This window comes from Bufo bufo, chromosome 2 (genome assembly GCF_905171765.1).
Source record: "Bufo bufo chromosome 2, aBufBuf1.1, whole genome shotgun sequence".
NCBI lineage: Eukaryota > Metazoa > Chordata > Amphibia > Anura > Bufonidae > Bufo > Bufo bufo.
In genome coordinates, this window is record NC_053390.1 from 700,517,706 (window position 1) to 700,532,235 (window position 14,530).

General features: G+C 40.2%; 1 protein-coding gene across 8 annotated transcripts in view; it reads left to right on the forward strand.

Moving 5' to 3' along the window:
• The window catches only part of TENM3 (teneurin transmembrane protein 3), a 1,407,247-nt gene that overhangs the window by 1,326,776 nt on the left and 65,941 nt on the right, over positions 1 to 14,530 (forward strand). For all 8 annotated transcript variants that reach the window (XM_040418697.1, XM_040418698.1, XM_040418703.1 and 5 more), the window contains one exon: positions 4,597 to 4,846. In XM_040418697.1, the coding sequence (XP_040274631.1) occupies positions 4,597 to 4,846 (250 nt within the window). The remainder of the gene's footprint in view (positions 1 to 4,596; positions 4,847 to 14,530) is intronic.

The window sequence follows — 14,530 nt, forward strand, 5'->3', positions numbered from 1 at the left end:
GGATACAGGGATATACCGGGATCTGTACTCCGCTGCAGTGGAGCCATCAGGCCACTACCTCTTGGAGTAATCTCTTTTCAGTTGCTGCTGAACCCTGGTGCAGGGACAAAATCAGGGACATGGACCATCTGAGAGACAGCAGTGGAGGACAGATGAGCGTTCCAGCGGTCATACCCGCCAAGAGGAGTGTTGTGGCAAGTACGGACCACTGGTATAACAATAGTTATGTAATGATAGACAGACAGATGTATAGATAGATATAGATGGATGATAGACGTACAGATAGACAGATAAAACAGGCACATAAAATGACAAAACAGTTGCATTAAGAGTTGCTAACTTATGTAACTCTTAGATAGGTTCTCGCTCTCTTGCAGTTTCTTTCATTTTCCTTTCAAATGAACTTTATAGATAATACATCTATAGATGTGCAAAGGTGTGAACAGCTGAGCCTTCAGCTTCCTCAGAAAATGTGGAGGTTGGGAGAATACTCCAGGAAGAAATAGATTACAGATAGAATAGATAGATAGATAGACAGACAGATAGATAGATGATAGATAGCTAGATAGATAGATATGAGATAGATAGCGAAATAGATAGATAGATAGATAGACAGACAGATAGATAGATGATAGATAGCTAGATAGATAGATATGAGATAGATAGATAGATAGATGATAGATAGATAGATAGGAGATAGATATGAGATAGATAGATAGATAGATAGATAATCAGATTTATCACACTCTGCATAGTGATGCATCTTTGTCCTGTATTATTCTAGAAGCCATATAATGGGATATTAATACAACGGCTCTGTGACTTTTAGCATTAACATCCGCTAATGATGAAGGAAAACTTTAATTAAAGGCCAGACACCACTCTGAAAGAAAGGATCAGGCAATGTACATGACACGGAGAGGAACAGTGTGTCTCTATGAAGCCTTGATCAATGTGTTTCGTCAGCTCTCAGAGCATTATCCTCCGAGGAGTAATACAAAACACAACCTCTCCCTCTGTATCCTTATTGTAAGACTTGTTATGATTTCTGATATTTCTTGTAATTAAGATGTGTATTGATTGTGAAACAGCAGCGCAATAGGAAAAAAAGATGACCAGTATATTACATTGTTGTGTATTGGAGAGTTCCTGCAAATCAATATCCTGCCACAGATCACCTTCACGTTGTAATGAGAGGCTGAAGAAAGGAAAAGCATTTATGGATCAGTCTGAGAAAAACAAACGCGCCGTAGCTGCAGACCCCCTAATTATAAACTCCTTTTGCTTATACCACAAAGAAAAATATTTTCTTCCTATTAATTATTAACGTGATATGTATATATAGGGGGTCATTTATGAAATCAGATAAGTCAGTTTTGTGGCAAATAATGGTAACTACATTTCCATGGCAACTGTGACATTTTTTGTGACATTTCGTGATCCTTGCCACTTTTCACAGTGGTCTACATATGTTTAAGAGCTAAAAGTGAGATTAGACCTGGATTATGGCTCACTTTGGGAGAGGGCACGTCTCTGTTTCATTTTACGTTCTTCTGATCCGTCAGAAGAACAGAAAAAACGAACAAATCCTATGCATCCATTATGCACATTTTGCATCCATTTGAGTCATTTCTGTCTGAAATCCGTTTTTTTTTTAGATGGAAAACAAAGTACTGTATGCAGGACTATTTTTTCCATCTGAAAAAACTGAAATGGCTCAAACAGATGCCAATTGTGCAACAGGATCAGTTTTTTCTTTACAGGATCCTGTTTTTTTTTCTCTTTTTGACAGATCAGATGAACGGAAAATGAAACTGAGATGTAAACTCTCCCTTACTATATGCGACTTTTTCAAAAGTCTCAAAAAAGTCGCAACCCACGCCAGGCAACCCCCTGGTCTACTTTTACACCTAAAGGTATAAACCAGATTATACTCACACCACATATATTATTAAGCTGCACCAGTTCACAAATTTGGTGCAGGCACACAGACTTAAAACTGACATAAAAACAACCGTAAATGATAAATAACATCCTGATGAACCTACCACATCTTAAGTAACCACTGCCGGCCATACCCATCTGACCGATTTGTTTCTTTTGGGGTGGAAGACCACTCCCAGACAGAGAACAACCAGAATTAAAGGTTTCTCAAATCTTGGGCATTTCCTCGGGAGCCAACCTGTGAGTCACCGCCTGGCTCCTGCTGTTTGATCTCACGGTCCCATGACCTACATCAGTGGCATGGCGGTTTTAGATATCATGGGGTATTAAGGGGTTAAATAAATGAGTGGGTGAACAAACTACCTCTACTTTATCGAATCCTTGATAACATCCATAAATCTGTTCTTCTATAAAGTGTTTTTTTCATATGGATGTTGTGAAGTGCTTTAAGTATGGAACAGGATCATTATTTTCATAGATTGAAAACAACATTTGTAGAAAGAGCACTTTATCATTATAAATAAATTTAACAAAGCAGCAGATGATTGTAAACCGCCTTCTAAAAAATCTTATGCATGTTTCAAATTCTTCTTTTTTGCTATTCTTTGGATGAGAACAGCACAGTATTTGTTGCTCAGGGTAGACGTATATTGTGTGCAGTGCAATTGCACAGGGAACCTGTAGCTAGGAGTGCCGTTTACTGCCTTAAAGAGAACCTATCACTGCAAAGTGCAGGTATAAATTTATAAATTTCACATTTTATTGATTTTTTTTCCACCAAACGATGCATGGATCTGCTCAGCTCCTCTTGCTCTATGACAAGCTGCCTGTAGATTGCACTGCAGCCCAACAGAGCCAAATACTACAGTCCATCACAAAATACTGCCCCCATCAGCACAAAATACATCCCCAAAAACACCCACTGGGTGACCGTGAGTAGGCCTCAAGCGGCCCCTTGGGCATTGACCCACCAGGAAATTTCCCTGTTCCCAATCCGCCCCTGGCTCTGTGATGGGGGGGTCCTCTGCTGCACATGTCCTCTCCTCTGTGGATCGGTCCCACAATCTAATCTATGAATGTTGCTGGTTCACTATGACAGTTATGGACTTTGTCAGCTAAATGTTCTATATACAAACACCCTCGGCACAATGGGTATGTGTAGAGGTCAGTAAGTTGTTGTGGCTTATCTTCAGTAAAAAAAACTAACATTTATAACTTTTACCTAATACTTCACTGTTCAAAGCTGTACGTATTATTGGGGAAAAGCCTGGCAAGTGCTTACCTCCCTGTCTAAATGACTACCATGCGAGTACAGCTGCATACTGCACATAGAAGTTGTCACTGGTATTTCTATAAATATGCATTAGGTTCTACCACTTGACCGAAAGAATTGTAAAGTTATCTTCTATCTATGTATTGAAGGAAGATTAGAGAAGACATAACATATATCTCCAAATCATACTACATAGCTATAGTATAGCATAGCAGTATAAAGGGCTCTAGTGTAACTTCATATTCTTTGAGAAGCAATACTTTTAGGAGGTACCATATAGTGGTGCACAAAGTGTTAACAGATTTGTAGTACAGAGTGAGTGATGATCCTACATATAGGGTCCAGTCAAGCCTGTGCTACTTGGCACTACATGAAAGAAACTGGTTCCGGTGAAAGAGACATGTGAAGCATAGGAAGCGGGAAGAGTGTGCAGAGTCCGATGTAAGGTGTGATCCTGTATGCTGAGTGTGTGTCAAGCAGGAGGCAGAGGACAGTGGAGTGCAGAGCACTGACGAGAACTAGGAAAAGCTGTTATAAAGGTTGCATCACCCCAGGATGACTAAAGTGGACGAGAAAGCCAGAGACTGCACAAAGTGACCTGTGAGTGTGAGAAGCAGCAACACTACCTGTGACACACGTCTGCATGGTAGTCTGGCAAAAAGCAGGAGGCACCTGGTGCACCAACTCTAACTCTAACTATAACATAAAGCAAAAGCATCATTAAGTCTAATGATTGTGACAATTCCTAGAAAATCCTCAGCTAGTCCTGCTACTATACACCTGCACATGATTTATGGAGTCATGATGCCTAAAGGCCCACTCAGACTGCCAGATGTTCAGGCAGAACGAGAGCGATTGACGATAAATAATTGGCACTTGTTTGCTTTGGCCTATTGCACAGACTGACGCTACCAAAATTGTTGTCCCCCAATTAGGTTCTAACGATCATCGGCAACAAATCCCTAATTACACAGGAAGAGGTATTGCCAATAATCGTACACCTTTCATTCAGTCGACTGATCGGCGGTATGATTATATGGGGCCAACTATCAGTGTGAATTGTCCAGTCTAATAGGGGCTTTAGTATCCATTTAAAGACATTAATGTTAAAAACTTTACTATGCCATTTGTTTCATATATAATGGTGATAGAAATCCCTGGATCATAGAATAGATGCCATTGCAGTGTGTGATTTTACTAGCACAAAAACCATCATTGTACTGAAACCAGGTTTATTTCACAGGCAAGAGAGACAGCTGTGTGTCTCGTACCAACTAATACTGTTAATCAGCATAGCATTACATTTGATGTTCCCATGACTTATGTTGGTCCTTTTATTCAGCTAGATGATTAAAAAGAGAGTTTTACTGCATTTACAGGTATCCTCTACAAAGGCAATGGTGAAAACCAGTTTATTTCTGAGCAGCCGCCAGTTATAAGCTGTATTATGGGCAACGGCAGAAGACGCAGCATCTCATGCCCAAGTTGCAATGGCCAGGCTGATGGCAACAAACTTCTTGCTCCTGTAGCATTAGCCTGTGGAATAGATGGAAGTTTGTACGTGGGAGACTTCAACTTTATCCGCCGTATTTTTCCATCGGGGAATGTGACCAGCGTATTGGAGCTGAGGTAAATTCAGATTTGCTCATTTCTATGCCATTATCAAAAAATGTTTACTATGTGATGAAAATGAATCCAACAGAAATATAGAAGAAAAAAAAAGTCAAATATTTTTTGTTGCCTTCCTCTGGATCAGCTTGCAGGATAACAGGCCGAACTGGATGGACAAATGTCTTTTTTCGGCCTTATGTACTATGTTACTATGTTACTAAATAGACAATTCACGACAATGTAAAATATTAATATAGTTATGATTGTGTTTTGGTTATATACAACATTTTGCCCATTCCAATTAATACAATAGTCAGCAAATGGTCAGCCTGGACTAGCTGCTTATGGAGATAAACCTTTATAGGGGTCATTTGTGTGATACATAGCATCAAACCCCGGGTATAGACATTGATTTAACAGATACAATCCTGTATACTTCAATACAAAAGGCTTACCATATACTGCTCTATATTCACCTAGATTATAAAATATTAAATGGAACCTGTCACCATGAAAATCAGTGCAATCTGCAGACAGCATGTTATAGAGCAGGAGGAGCTGAGCAGATTTATATGTGGTTTTGAAGGAAAAGATTCAGTAAATCCTTTATTTTATTCTTAAGTCTGTGTACTTTCTTTTCCTTTCCAGTGGGCGGTCCTAATCCGTGATTGACAGCTATCTCTCTATGCACATTCATACAGGGGAGGCTGTCAATCACTGAGCAGGACTACCCACAAGACTCCTAAGCATAGAAAGAGCAGAGATTAAATAAAATATAGGTTTCCTTTTCCCACAAAACTATATATAAATCTGCTCAGCTCCTCCTGCTCTATAACATGCTGTCTGCAGATTGTACACCAAAAGGAGAAGTCATCATCTTCCCCTAAGAAAAGTTGCAAGCCCCGGGGGTTCGACTTTTTAAGTGACTCGATTGCCACTTTCTAAAAAAGAAGGCGTAGTGGGGCAGCAGTTTGGCAGGGCCATCAGGCCCAGCTCATTTATCATAATTTACACCAGTTTTCTGGCCTAAGTGATTCTTGAAATGTAGGACAGTTATGGGCTGGCCCAGATTTCAGTTTAGGCGCATGGCGATTACCACATGATAAATTAAGCCCAACCTCCTACGATGCGAGGGATATCAAAGACCAACGAAAATATCAATTCCCCCCCTCGTTTAATGTTTCCTTTAATATCCATCAAACCTTCTAGTGAAGTAGACAGAATATGCTCTTCTGAATTCAAATTTAGCAGGGGATTTAGAGCTGTCTATCAGAAAAAAATTGATCTGTGACCACTGTAAAGAAATATTAAGATGTTAATTAGTGCAGAGCTTTGGACCTAAAAACCTCATGGTGTTATAGGATGGAGTTTTGATTTAAAGGGGTTTTCTGAGATAATTAAAAATCTTGGACAATCCCTACAGTGTCTTAAAATAAAAATATTATATACCACTCATCCATCTTTCCACACGGTTCTCCTTGGCGCTGGTCTATCACTCCTACTGAAATAGCATCATTGATCAAAGTTGCCCATAGCTACCAGAGCCCAGCTTTCCTAAGTTAAACTGCTCAGCTGTATTCTGATTGGTTGCTATGGACAACAAGGACAGTTTATGTAACAGAGTAGTGGGCCTCATGCATAAAAATTGCCCAAAAAAAACGTAAATTTTGCCTATAGCAACCAATCACATTTTAGCTTTTATGATTGAGGCATAATTTAACAAAGTAATGCTATGGCCAACACTGATATTAATTAGTAGAACCTGAGGCATTGTAGGCCTCAGTTTTTCTTTTAGGCCATTCATGAAAATGGTCTAAAAGAAAAACGGTCTTTGTTGTGCATAGCAACCAATCACAGCACAGCTTTTATTTTTCAAGAGCACTGTGAACTAAGCACTGACAAATGAAAGCTGCACTGTGATTGGTTGCTATGGGCAGCAAAGAAAGTTTTTCTTATAGGCAAGTTCATAAATGTCCCCAGTATCATTAGTTTCAGGTGGACTATTTAAAGTGGTTTTCCAGGATTTTGTATTGATGGCCTATCTTCAGGATACATGATCAATATGAGCTTGCCAGGGGTTCGACTCCCAGCACTTCTACCGATCAGCTGTTTGAGAAAGCCTCTGCGCTTACCGGAGCTCTGGTGAGCGACACAGCCTCCTCGAACCTCACCAAGCACAGTGCCATCCTCTGGATAGTGGCTATCCTTGGTATTGCAAGTCAGCCTCTATCACTTGAATGGGACTGAACTGCGCCTAGGTCATGTGACTGATGAACGTGTTGTAAAATGGCCTAGGCAGAGGCCGGAGCACTCATGGAACATCCTGGCCTCTTCATACAGCTGATCGGTGGCAGTGACAGGCGTCAGACCCCCACCTGAGGATAGGCCATCAATATAAAAAATATCCCGAAAACACCTGTAATGGAATTTAATATTTTATTTTAAAAATTGAATAGATGAAGACTTGTACATGTTGAGCTTACTTTTAATTGATCAATATATTTTTTCTTTAATTTCTGCTGCCTAGGAGGTAAATAAATGTATTTTCCCCACATTGAAATAACATACTATTTGACCTTTGATTGTTCATTATAAGAGGACTGTTCATATAACGAATACAGTTTAGAACATATTCTTAGCACGGGAGTTTACTTTGATTCATCGGGGGGCAGCTCTTTTGGTATAATAGACGGCTGATTACGTAACACCAGTAGTATAATCAATTGAACATAAACTTGAAAAGTGTTCCGCAAATAACAATCAAAGTAACCTCTCGATGACGTATTTGTTACTTTCCCAAAAATTGATAATTAGAACCTCATTTGATGAAGTTTCCAATTTTGTGGCATGCAAATTGGGTTACCCATCTTCCCCACTCATTTCTACCCATCATCATTGTGCGCCTCTTTAGACAGCATTTGATTTATTCTTGCTCTCTTCTCTTTCTTGCTTTCACCAAGAAATAAAGATTTTCGGCACAGGTAAGGATATGGGATGAGTACCTTATATCTCCATGGTGTCAGCCTGACTCATCCGCATTGTATTGTGCATCATTATCTATGTATCGGGCACAGACAGATGGTCCTTTGATAGGAGGCTTTTACCTAACGCATAATCTCGAATATTCCTATCTGAAGGTCCGAGAAATTAATATTACATTAAAACATATTGGTTTTATGACCTGTATTTTGGCTGCGAAGCTGGACAGAGACAGGTGCTGCAGCGTGATCAAAGGAAATTTCCGAGCAGGTACAAGAGGATGGGAAGACAGAGCTTTGTTCCACATAAGCCCCAGCTGTGATGCTTTGTCACATAGCCCTTGTGGTTTTTGACTAGTTAGAATTGTGATCCTAACAAGGAAGTTTTTATCAAAGTCTCCTGGAGCGAAGACTGCAGTAAGTCCTTTATATAAAAAAAAAGGAACAGTGATTCAACGGAGGCCAATTTATTCTCAACCTTAAGGGGAACCATCATCAGAGAATTTTTTATTTATGTCTAAAACAAGCTCCGGTAACACAGAAGGATTTTATATACATGGTCACTTTCTTGTCTCTGTCCATCTATTATGTATTCTCTCAATTTCATTAACTCCTCAGCGTCTGCTTTTAGACAGACTCCTAAGGATTTGCGTAATAGGGATAATATTGTACGCAATTGATTTGGAGATGCACTGTCTATATTTCTCTACGTGGATTAGTACCGGATTTAGATTCAGGTGCTTGCAGAAGCAAATAGTTCGCAAAATATGTTTTATCTGATTCTCTGACCACTGTGTAGTATGACATACACTTGCTCTTTATTTTAACCACAGACGAGGATTTGATCATGATATAATGTTTGATCATGTTCCTGTCACTTTTCCATCTTAAGGGGCATTCTCATGGTAGACATTTATGGTATATTCACAAATGATACCATAAATTTCTGTTAGATTGAAACACAGCAAGTGTGGCCTCACTGGGTCACTGAATGGATTTGGCTTAGGACTACTTCCAAAGGCTTAAAGGGCTATTCCCATCTCAGACAATGTGGTCAAATCACTAAGATATGTCCCCATGGTCTGATAAGTGCGGGTCCCACCTCTGGGACCCACACTAAGCTCGTAAACGCAGCCGAAAACTAAGCCGATAAAATGATAGAACCCCCACCTATCAGACAATGGGAGTATATCCTAGTGATATGTCCCCATTGTCTGAGATGGGGAAACCCCTTTAAAGGGGTTATCTCACTTTGGCAAATGGCATTTGTTAATACAAGGCTTTTTCTAATGTACTTTGATTGTCCATATTGTCTCCTTTGCTGGCTATTTTCATATCACATATGTATAATGTAATGGGAAAATGAATCAAGCCAGCAAAGGAAGCAATCTGAACAATCACAATATGAACAATCACAATACATTAGGAAGTGCCTTGTATTAACTTTCTCTACATGGTAAATGACACTTGATGAAGTGAGACAACTCCTTTAATCTAAGTGCCAAACCCCTTGTTTCCAACCTTTCAACAATTTACAGGAATCTGGTTGTCGCTGCAGGTGAACCACCAGGCTGCTACCTCTTGGAGAAATCTTCATTCAGTGACTGTAGACTTAATGAGACACTGAGGTGTGGCACCAAAGGCAGAGGCAAACTCATTTTCAGTGGACAAGGCATGGTCATGGCAGGCAGAGTTCATTCAACCCAATAAACAGGCCAAGGGTCAGGTCAGGGCAGGTGGCACAAAGTCAGCATGGGTTGAGGTGAAGTTGACAGAACAGGTTCAACATGGTAAACTGGCAGAGTTCAGACATGGAAGTACAGACGATATAAAACACATTCACAGGGACTAGGCAAGATAGAGACTTTATTGTTCAGGCATCTTCCCATGGGAAAAGTCTTTTAAAAAACCCAGGAACAGCAGTAATTGACTAGGGACAGATTGAGCCATGCATGCTCTGATTATTTAAGAGTCAGAGAGATTGTGTGTGCTCCCAGATGAGCAGGCAGGAGGAGGAAAGCCTTAGAGCATGGATCAGCCAGAAGCACGAGCACTCTGATGACCATCCCTGCTAGAAGGAGAGATATATTGGTGGGCACTGGCTGCTTCCATGCCAGAAACAAGTGTAGCCAGATCCACCGAGAAAGAAGAGACTCCTAAAGGCATGGGCTCCCAGCATTACATAGAAGTGGATCCCACTTCTGGGACCCACAGCTATGTCCAATATGGGGGTGGAACAAAGTTTTCAGGCTCAGAAATCTTTGCAACGAAAATGCTGTTTGTGAACATACTCTAAGGCTCCTCTGGATATGGAGCGCATCTAAAGGGGGCCCCAGTATATCTTCTATAGAACAGCTTTTTCAATTAGAGGAAGGTCGGACTCCTCCTCAACATATGTTGTCGGGGGAGAGAAGGATTGGTCATGTTGAATTTCAACACTTGATCCTTCTGTTCTTCTGGGAGATAAGCGACCACAGGAGGTATCTGGCTGCAGCTTTTCTCTCTCTCCCCATTGAAAACATGTACAGTAAATGTAAGATTTGATAAATGGTAGCCAAGTGATGGGAACTGCAACAAAACTTAAACAGACACCATCATGAAACAGTGGGATCCTTTGTGTGACAGATCCAGTATAGCTTCATTAGAAAGTACATAGATACGAACATAGCTTCTTCTTTCTATTACTATTGTCTATTACACTATGTTTTACTGCATTCTTCATTATTCAGGCTCCTGAGCTTACAACACTAGGTATTTAATATTTGCTCAGTGTCTGCACAGAGCTTGCTCCTGCCAAGTGAAGTCTTTACATCAAGCACTCTCTAGAAATCTGATGTTGGAAAAAACTAACTGTCCCAAAATGCAATAAAGCACCGAGATTTGAAGGCCCATTTCAGCTGAGGGCTTTACATAAATGTAGGCTAGCGAATGAACTCAGCAACCAGCAGAATTACAAATTCAGCTCTGGGCTATACTGCAGACTGCGTCAAGACTAATACTAAGTAATAAGCGAAGAGTAATTCACAGTCATTAAGCTTTTATGTATAAGCAATATTAATGTATAAGTTTTAATTTAGTGTTGAAACGTGAGGATTAGCATTAGTGACTTAATTTGAATTTTCTTGACGTATTTCCTTTCTTTTGTATTTGTAAATTGTTTTAATACTTCAGAAAAAGAGTTCAGTTGAACCCAGTGAAAGTAATGGAAACACAGTGCTTTGCAAACAGGAGTTAGTAGCAAGTTTACATTACAAAATAGCAAGGTCTATTCTATGCCTTGTAATTGCACATGACTCACATCCTCAAAGAGGTAGTCCGACTGCAGTAATCTTTTATACTTCTTGATTTATATGCTTTACAAGCCCTCTGAATAGCAGCCAATTGCATATCCGCGCTGCTTTTCCCAGCATCATTGCTTTTCAGTTTTTGTAACTTTGTGTGTATTACTGTTATTACATTGAATAACAGATTTGGATTATTCCTTGTGTTGGTGAGACAAGGCGTTTTGGCGCCCAAGGCAAAGATCTATAAAATACTGCTTTGTATTGGACCCATCTGTATACAAATGAAGCAGTCACATGGCACGGCTTATATTTTAGCTTCTGTGCACTTTTTAGACTTAGACATTAGATATTTCCTTAAAGGGCTTCTGTCAGCCCACTAAACCGTTTTTTTTTTTGTTTACTAATAATCCCTATACTGCGAGCTCTGCATACATAAGTTAAATAATCATTTCTGTTCAGTAGAATTTGCTAAAAAGCGATTTTTAAAATATGCAAATTACCTTGCTACCAGCAAGTAGGGAGGCTACTTGCTGGTAGCAGCCGCATCCTCCGACCCTAATGACGCCCCCTCTGCATTGTGATTGACAGGGCCAGGGAACGGAATCGTTCTCTGCTGGCCCTGCCTGTTAGCATTCAAAATCTGGCGCCTGCGCCGCGGCCGTACCTATCTTCAATCTGCGCAGGCGCACTGAGAGACGGCCACTCGCTCGGCCGCTCCATCCTCAATGCGCCTGCGCCGATGACGTCACATCTACACCCGACGCAGGCGCATTGAGGAGAGAGCGGCTGCCTCTCAGTGCGCCTGCGCAGATTGAAGATACGTACGGCCGCAGCGCATGCTAACAGGCAGGGCCAGCAGAGAAAGATTCCGTTCCCTGGCCCTGTCAATCACAATGCGGAGGGGGCGTCATTAGGATCGGAGGATGCGACTGCTACTAGCAAGTAGCCGCCCTACTTGCTGGTAGCAAGGTAATTTGCATATTTTAAAAATCGCTTTTTAGCAAATTCTACTGAACAGAAATTATTATTTAACTTATGTATGCATAAATCGCAGTATAGGGATTATTAGTAAACAAAAAAAAAAATACGGTTTAGTGGGCTGACAGAAGCCCTTTAATAGAGATTTAAAAAAAGCTAATAATATTCTGGGCTAAGGGACGGAGGGGCTGAATGAATGAAGACACATTTCTAATGTGTCTCACCGAGAGATGGCATTATGTTATGAAAGGAAAAAACATGTTCAAGAACATTTTTGGTTCTTCAGCTAATATACTCTGTGTTTTAACTTCCTATGAACACCTTTGCTTGCTGTCGGCAAATGTAAAAATTCTACAGGCCTAGTCCTACAGTTCTATACAGACAAATGATGCTACAAAGACTCCAGTCCAGGCCAAACACAGCAGCATCACAAATCTCTTTCCTGTCCTAGGTGTTTACTATAAGACGTAAGGAGTCCAGGCTGTTTATCTCACAGAGGATTGTTTGTATATTTGTCAGTCACTGGATGCAAATAAGAATACTTCCACTGAACAGCAGGAAGCAGAGATATTGAAAATCTTGAGACTGAAACACAAAACATATTAGAAAGACTTAATACAGTTTCATTCTTTGCTCATGCCATTCCTGCAATTGATTTGTCTTGACAGTTGCAGCAGAAAAAGGCCATACCAATAACAGAGTACTAGGCGCAGAGGTGACGTCAGTAAGTAGTTACAAGGCTGGACCAATAACAGAATACTGGTTTTTAGAAAGCAATGTCTAGTGTTAAATTCCCAACCATAAAGCTCTTCCAATCGTACGGAGGTTAGATGGCCTCCAATGGAGTGGAATTATAAACTTGGCTTCTTGGATAAACCAAGAGATTAGGCTGTTGTTAGCAGGAGTAAAGTCAGTAGAAGGAAGCCAGAGTAAGATGCTTTTATGTGGAAGGGACTAATCTCCAAATGGGGCGGATAAGTGGGCAGTCCATCCAAAGGTGTGTGTAAGTACCTCCAGAGTTTCCACATCTCCAGCAATTATCAGATGGAAAGATATTAGCTTTCTTTTGGACAACTGGAGTTCTGTACCACTTAGAGAATAGTTTAAATGAGTTATCCTGACCTGCAATGCATGGGGAGAAACCATGTGAGTTCCCACACATGGTTCGGACCCCCAAATCAGAAAAATTATACTCTAGTTCGCTTCCCCACTCGCACACGTAATAAGGTTTAGGCGTTGCAGAGTGTATAACTAGATTATTGTAAATGTTGGAAATGGACCAATAACAAAATACTGGGTGCAGATGTGACGTCAGTAAGTCATTACAAGAACGGACCAATAGCAAAATACTGGATGCAGAGGTGACATCAGAAAGTCATTACAAGACTGGACCAATAATAAAATACTGGATGCAGAGGTGACATCAGTAAGTCATTATTACAAGACTGGACCAATAATAAAAAAACTGGATGCAGATGTGACGTCAGTAAGTCATTGCAAAACCAGACCAATAACAAAATACTGGATGCAGAGGTCAAGTCAGTAAGTCATTACAAGACTGGACCAATAATAAAATAATGGATGCAGAGGTCAAGTCAGTAAGTCATTACAAGACCAGACCAATAATATAATACTGGATGCAGAGGTCAAGTCATTAAGTCATTACAAGACTGGACCAATAATAAAATACTGGATCTGTGCACACAGAATAGTCCTGTGTATAAGGCCTTAAAGGGAATCTGTCACCAGGATCTTTGACTATTATCTGCAGTAATACATGAGTAGTACTACAGAGTCTAGATAGCTATTTTTTATTCGGTTACTGCCCCCTGCTTCTGCGTTAGCATTTAAAGCTGCACTAAAACATATTGTCAGGACTGCTGTGCATGTGCACGTGAGTCCCCTCCATTGTGTCAGAATGGCACAGCAGTCCAGACTGTGCATTTCAGTGCAGGTTTGAGTGCTGACATGAGGGAAACAGAGGGCAGTGGAAAAATATAAAATAGTGATCAGCACCCCCCAATCTGTAGAACCCCTCATGTATTACTGCAGATAATAGTCCAGAATTATGGTGCCAGATTCCCTTTAAGCTAATATTTTTGAATATTTCTAAAATTTCAATTTTTTTGGAATAGTATGGATGTCAGAGTCTTGTTATTTTTGTACCAGAACAATTAAAAAGACAGAATGCACAGACTTCTAAATTCCTATTGATACAGTCCTTTCTCATCATCATAATCAATGGAACAATACTGTGCATTTGTCATAATGCCCCTTAGAAACTACATACCTCGCTTGTGTTGTCTAGAAGCCGACAAAAACAAAAAAGATGCTTTTTTTTTTTGCAATAGCTCTAAAGGGAGCCAGATCAGATGAAAAATTTCGGTAACTTAATTACCTTTGCTGCTTTGATATGGAAAAAAGAAACCTCAATGCTGTGTGTATTTCTTCATTCATCTGTT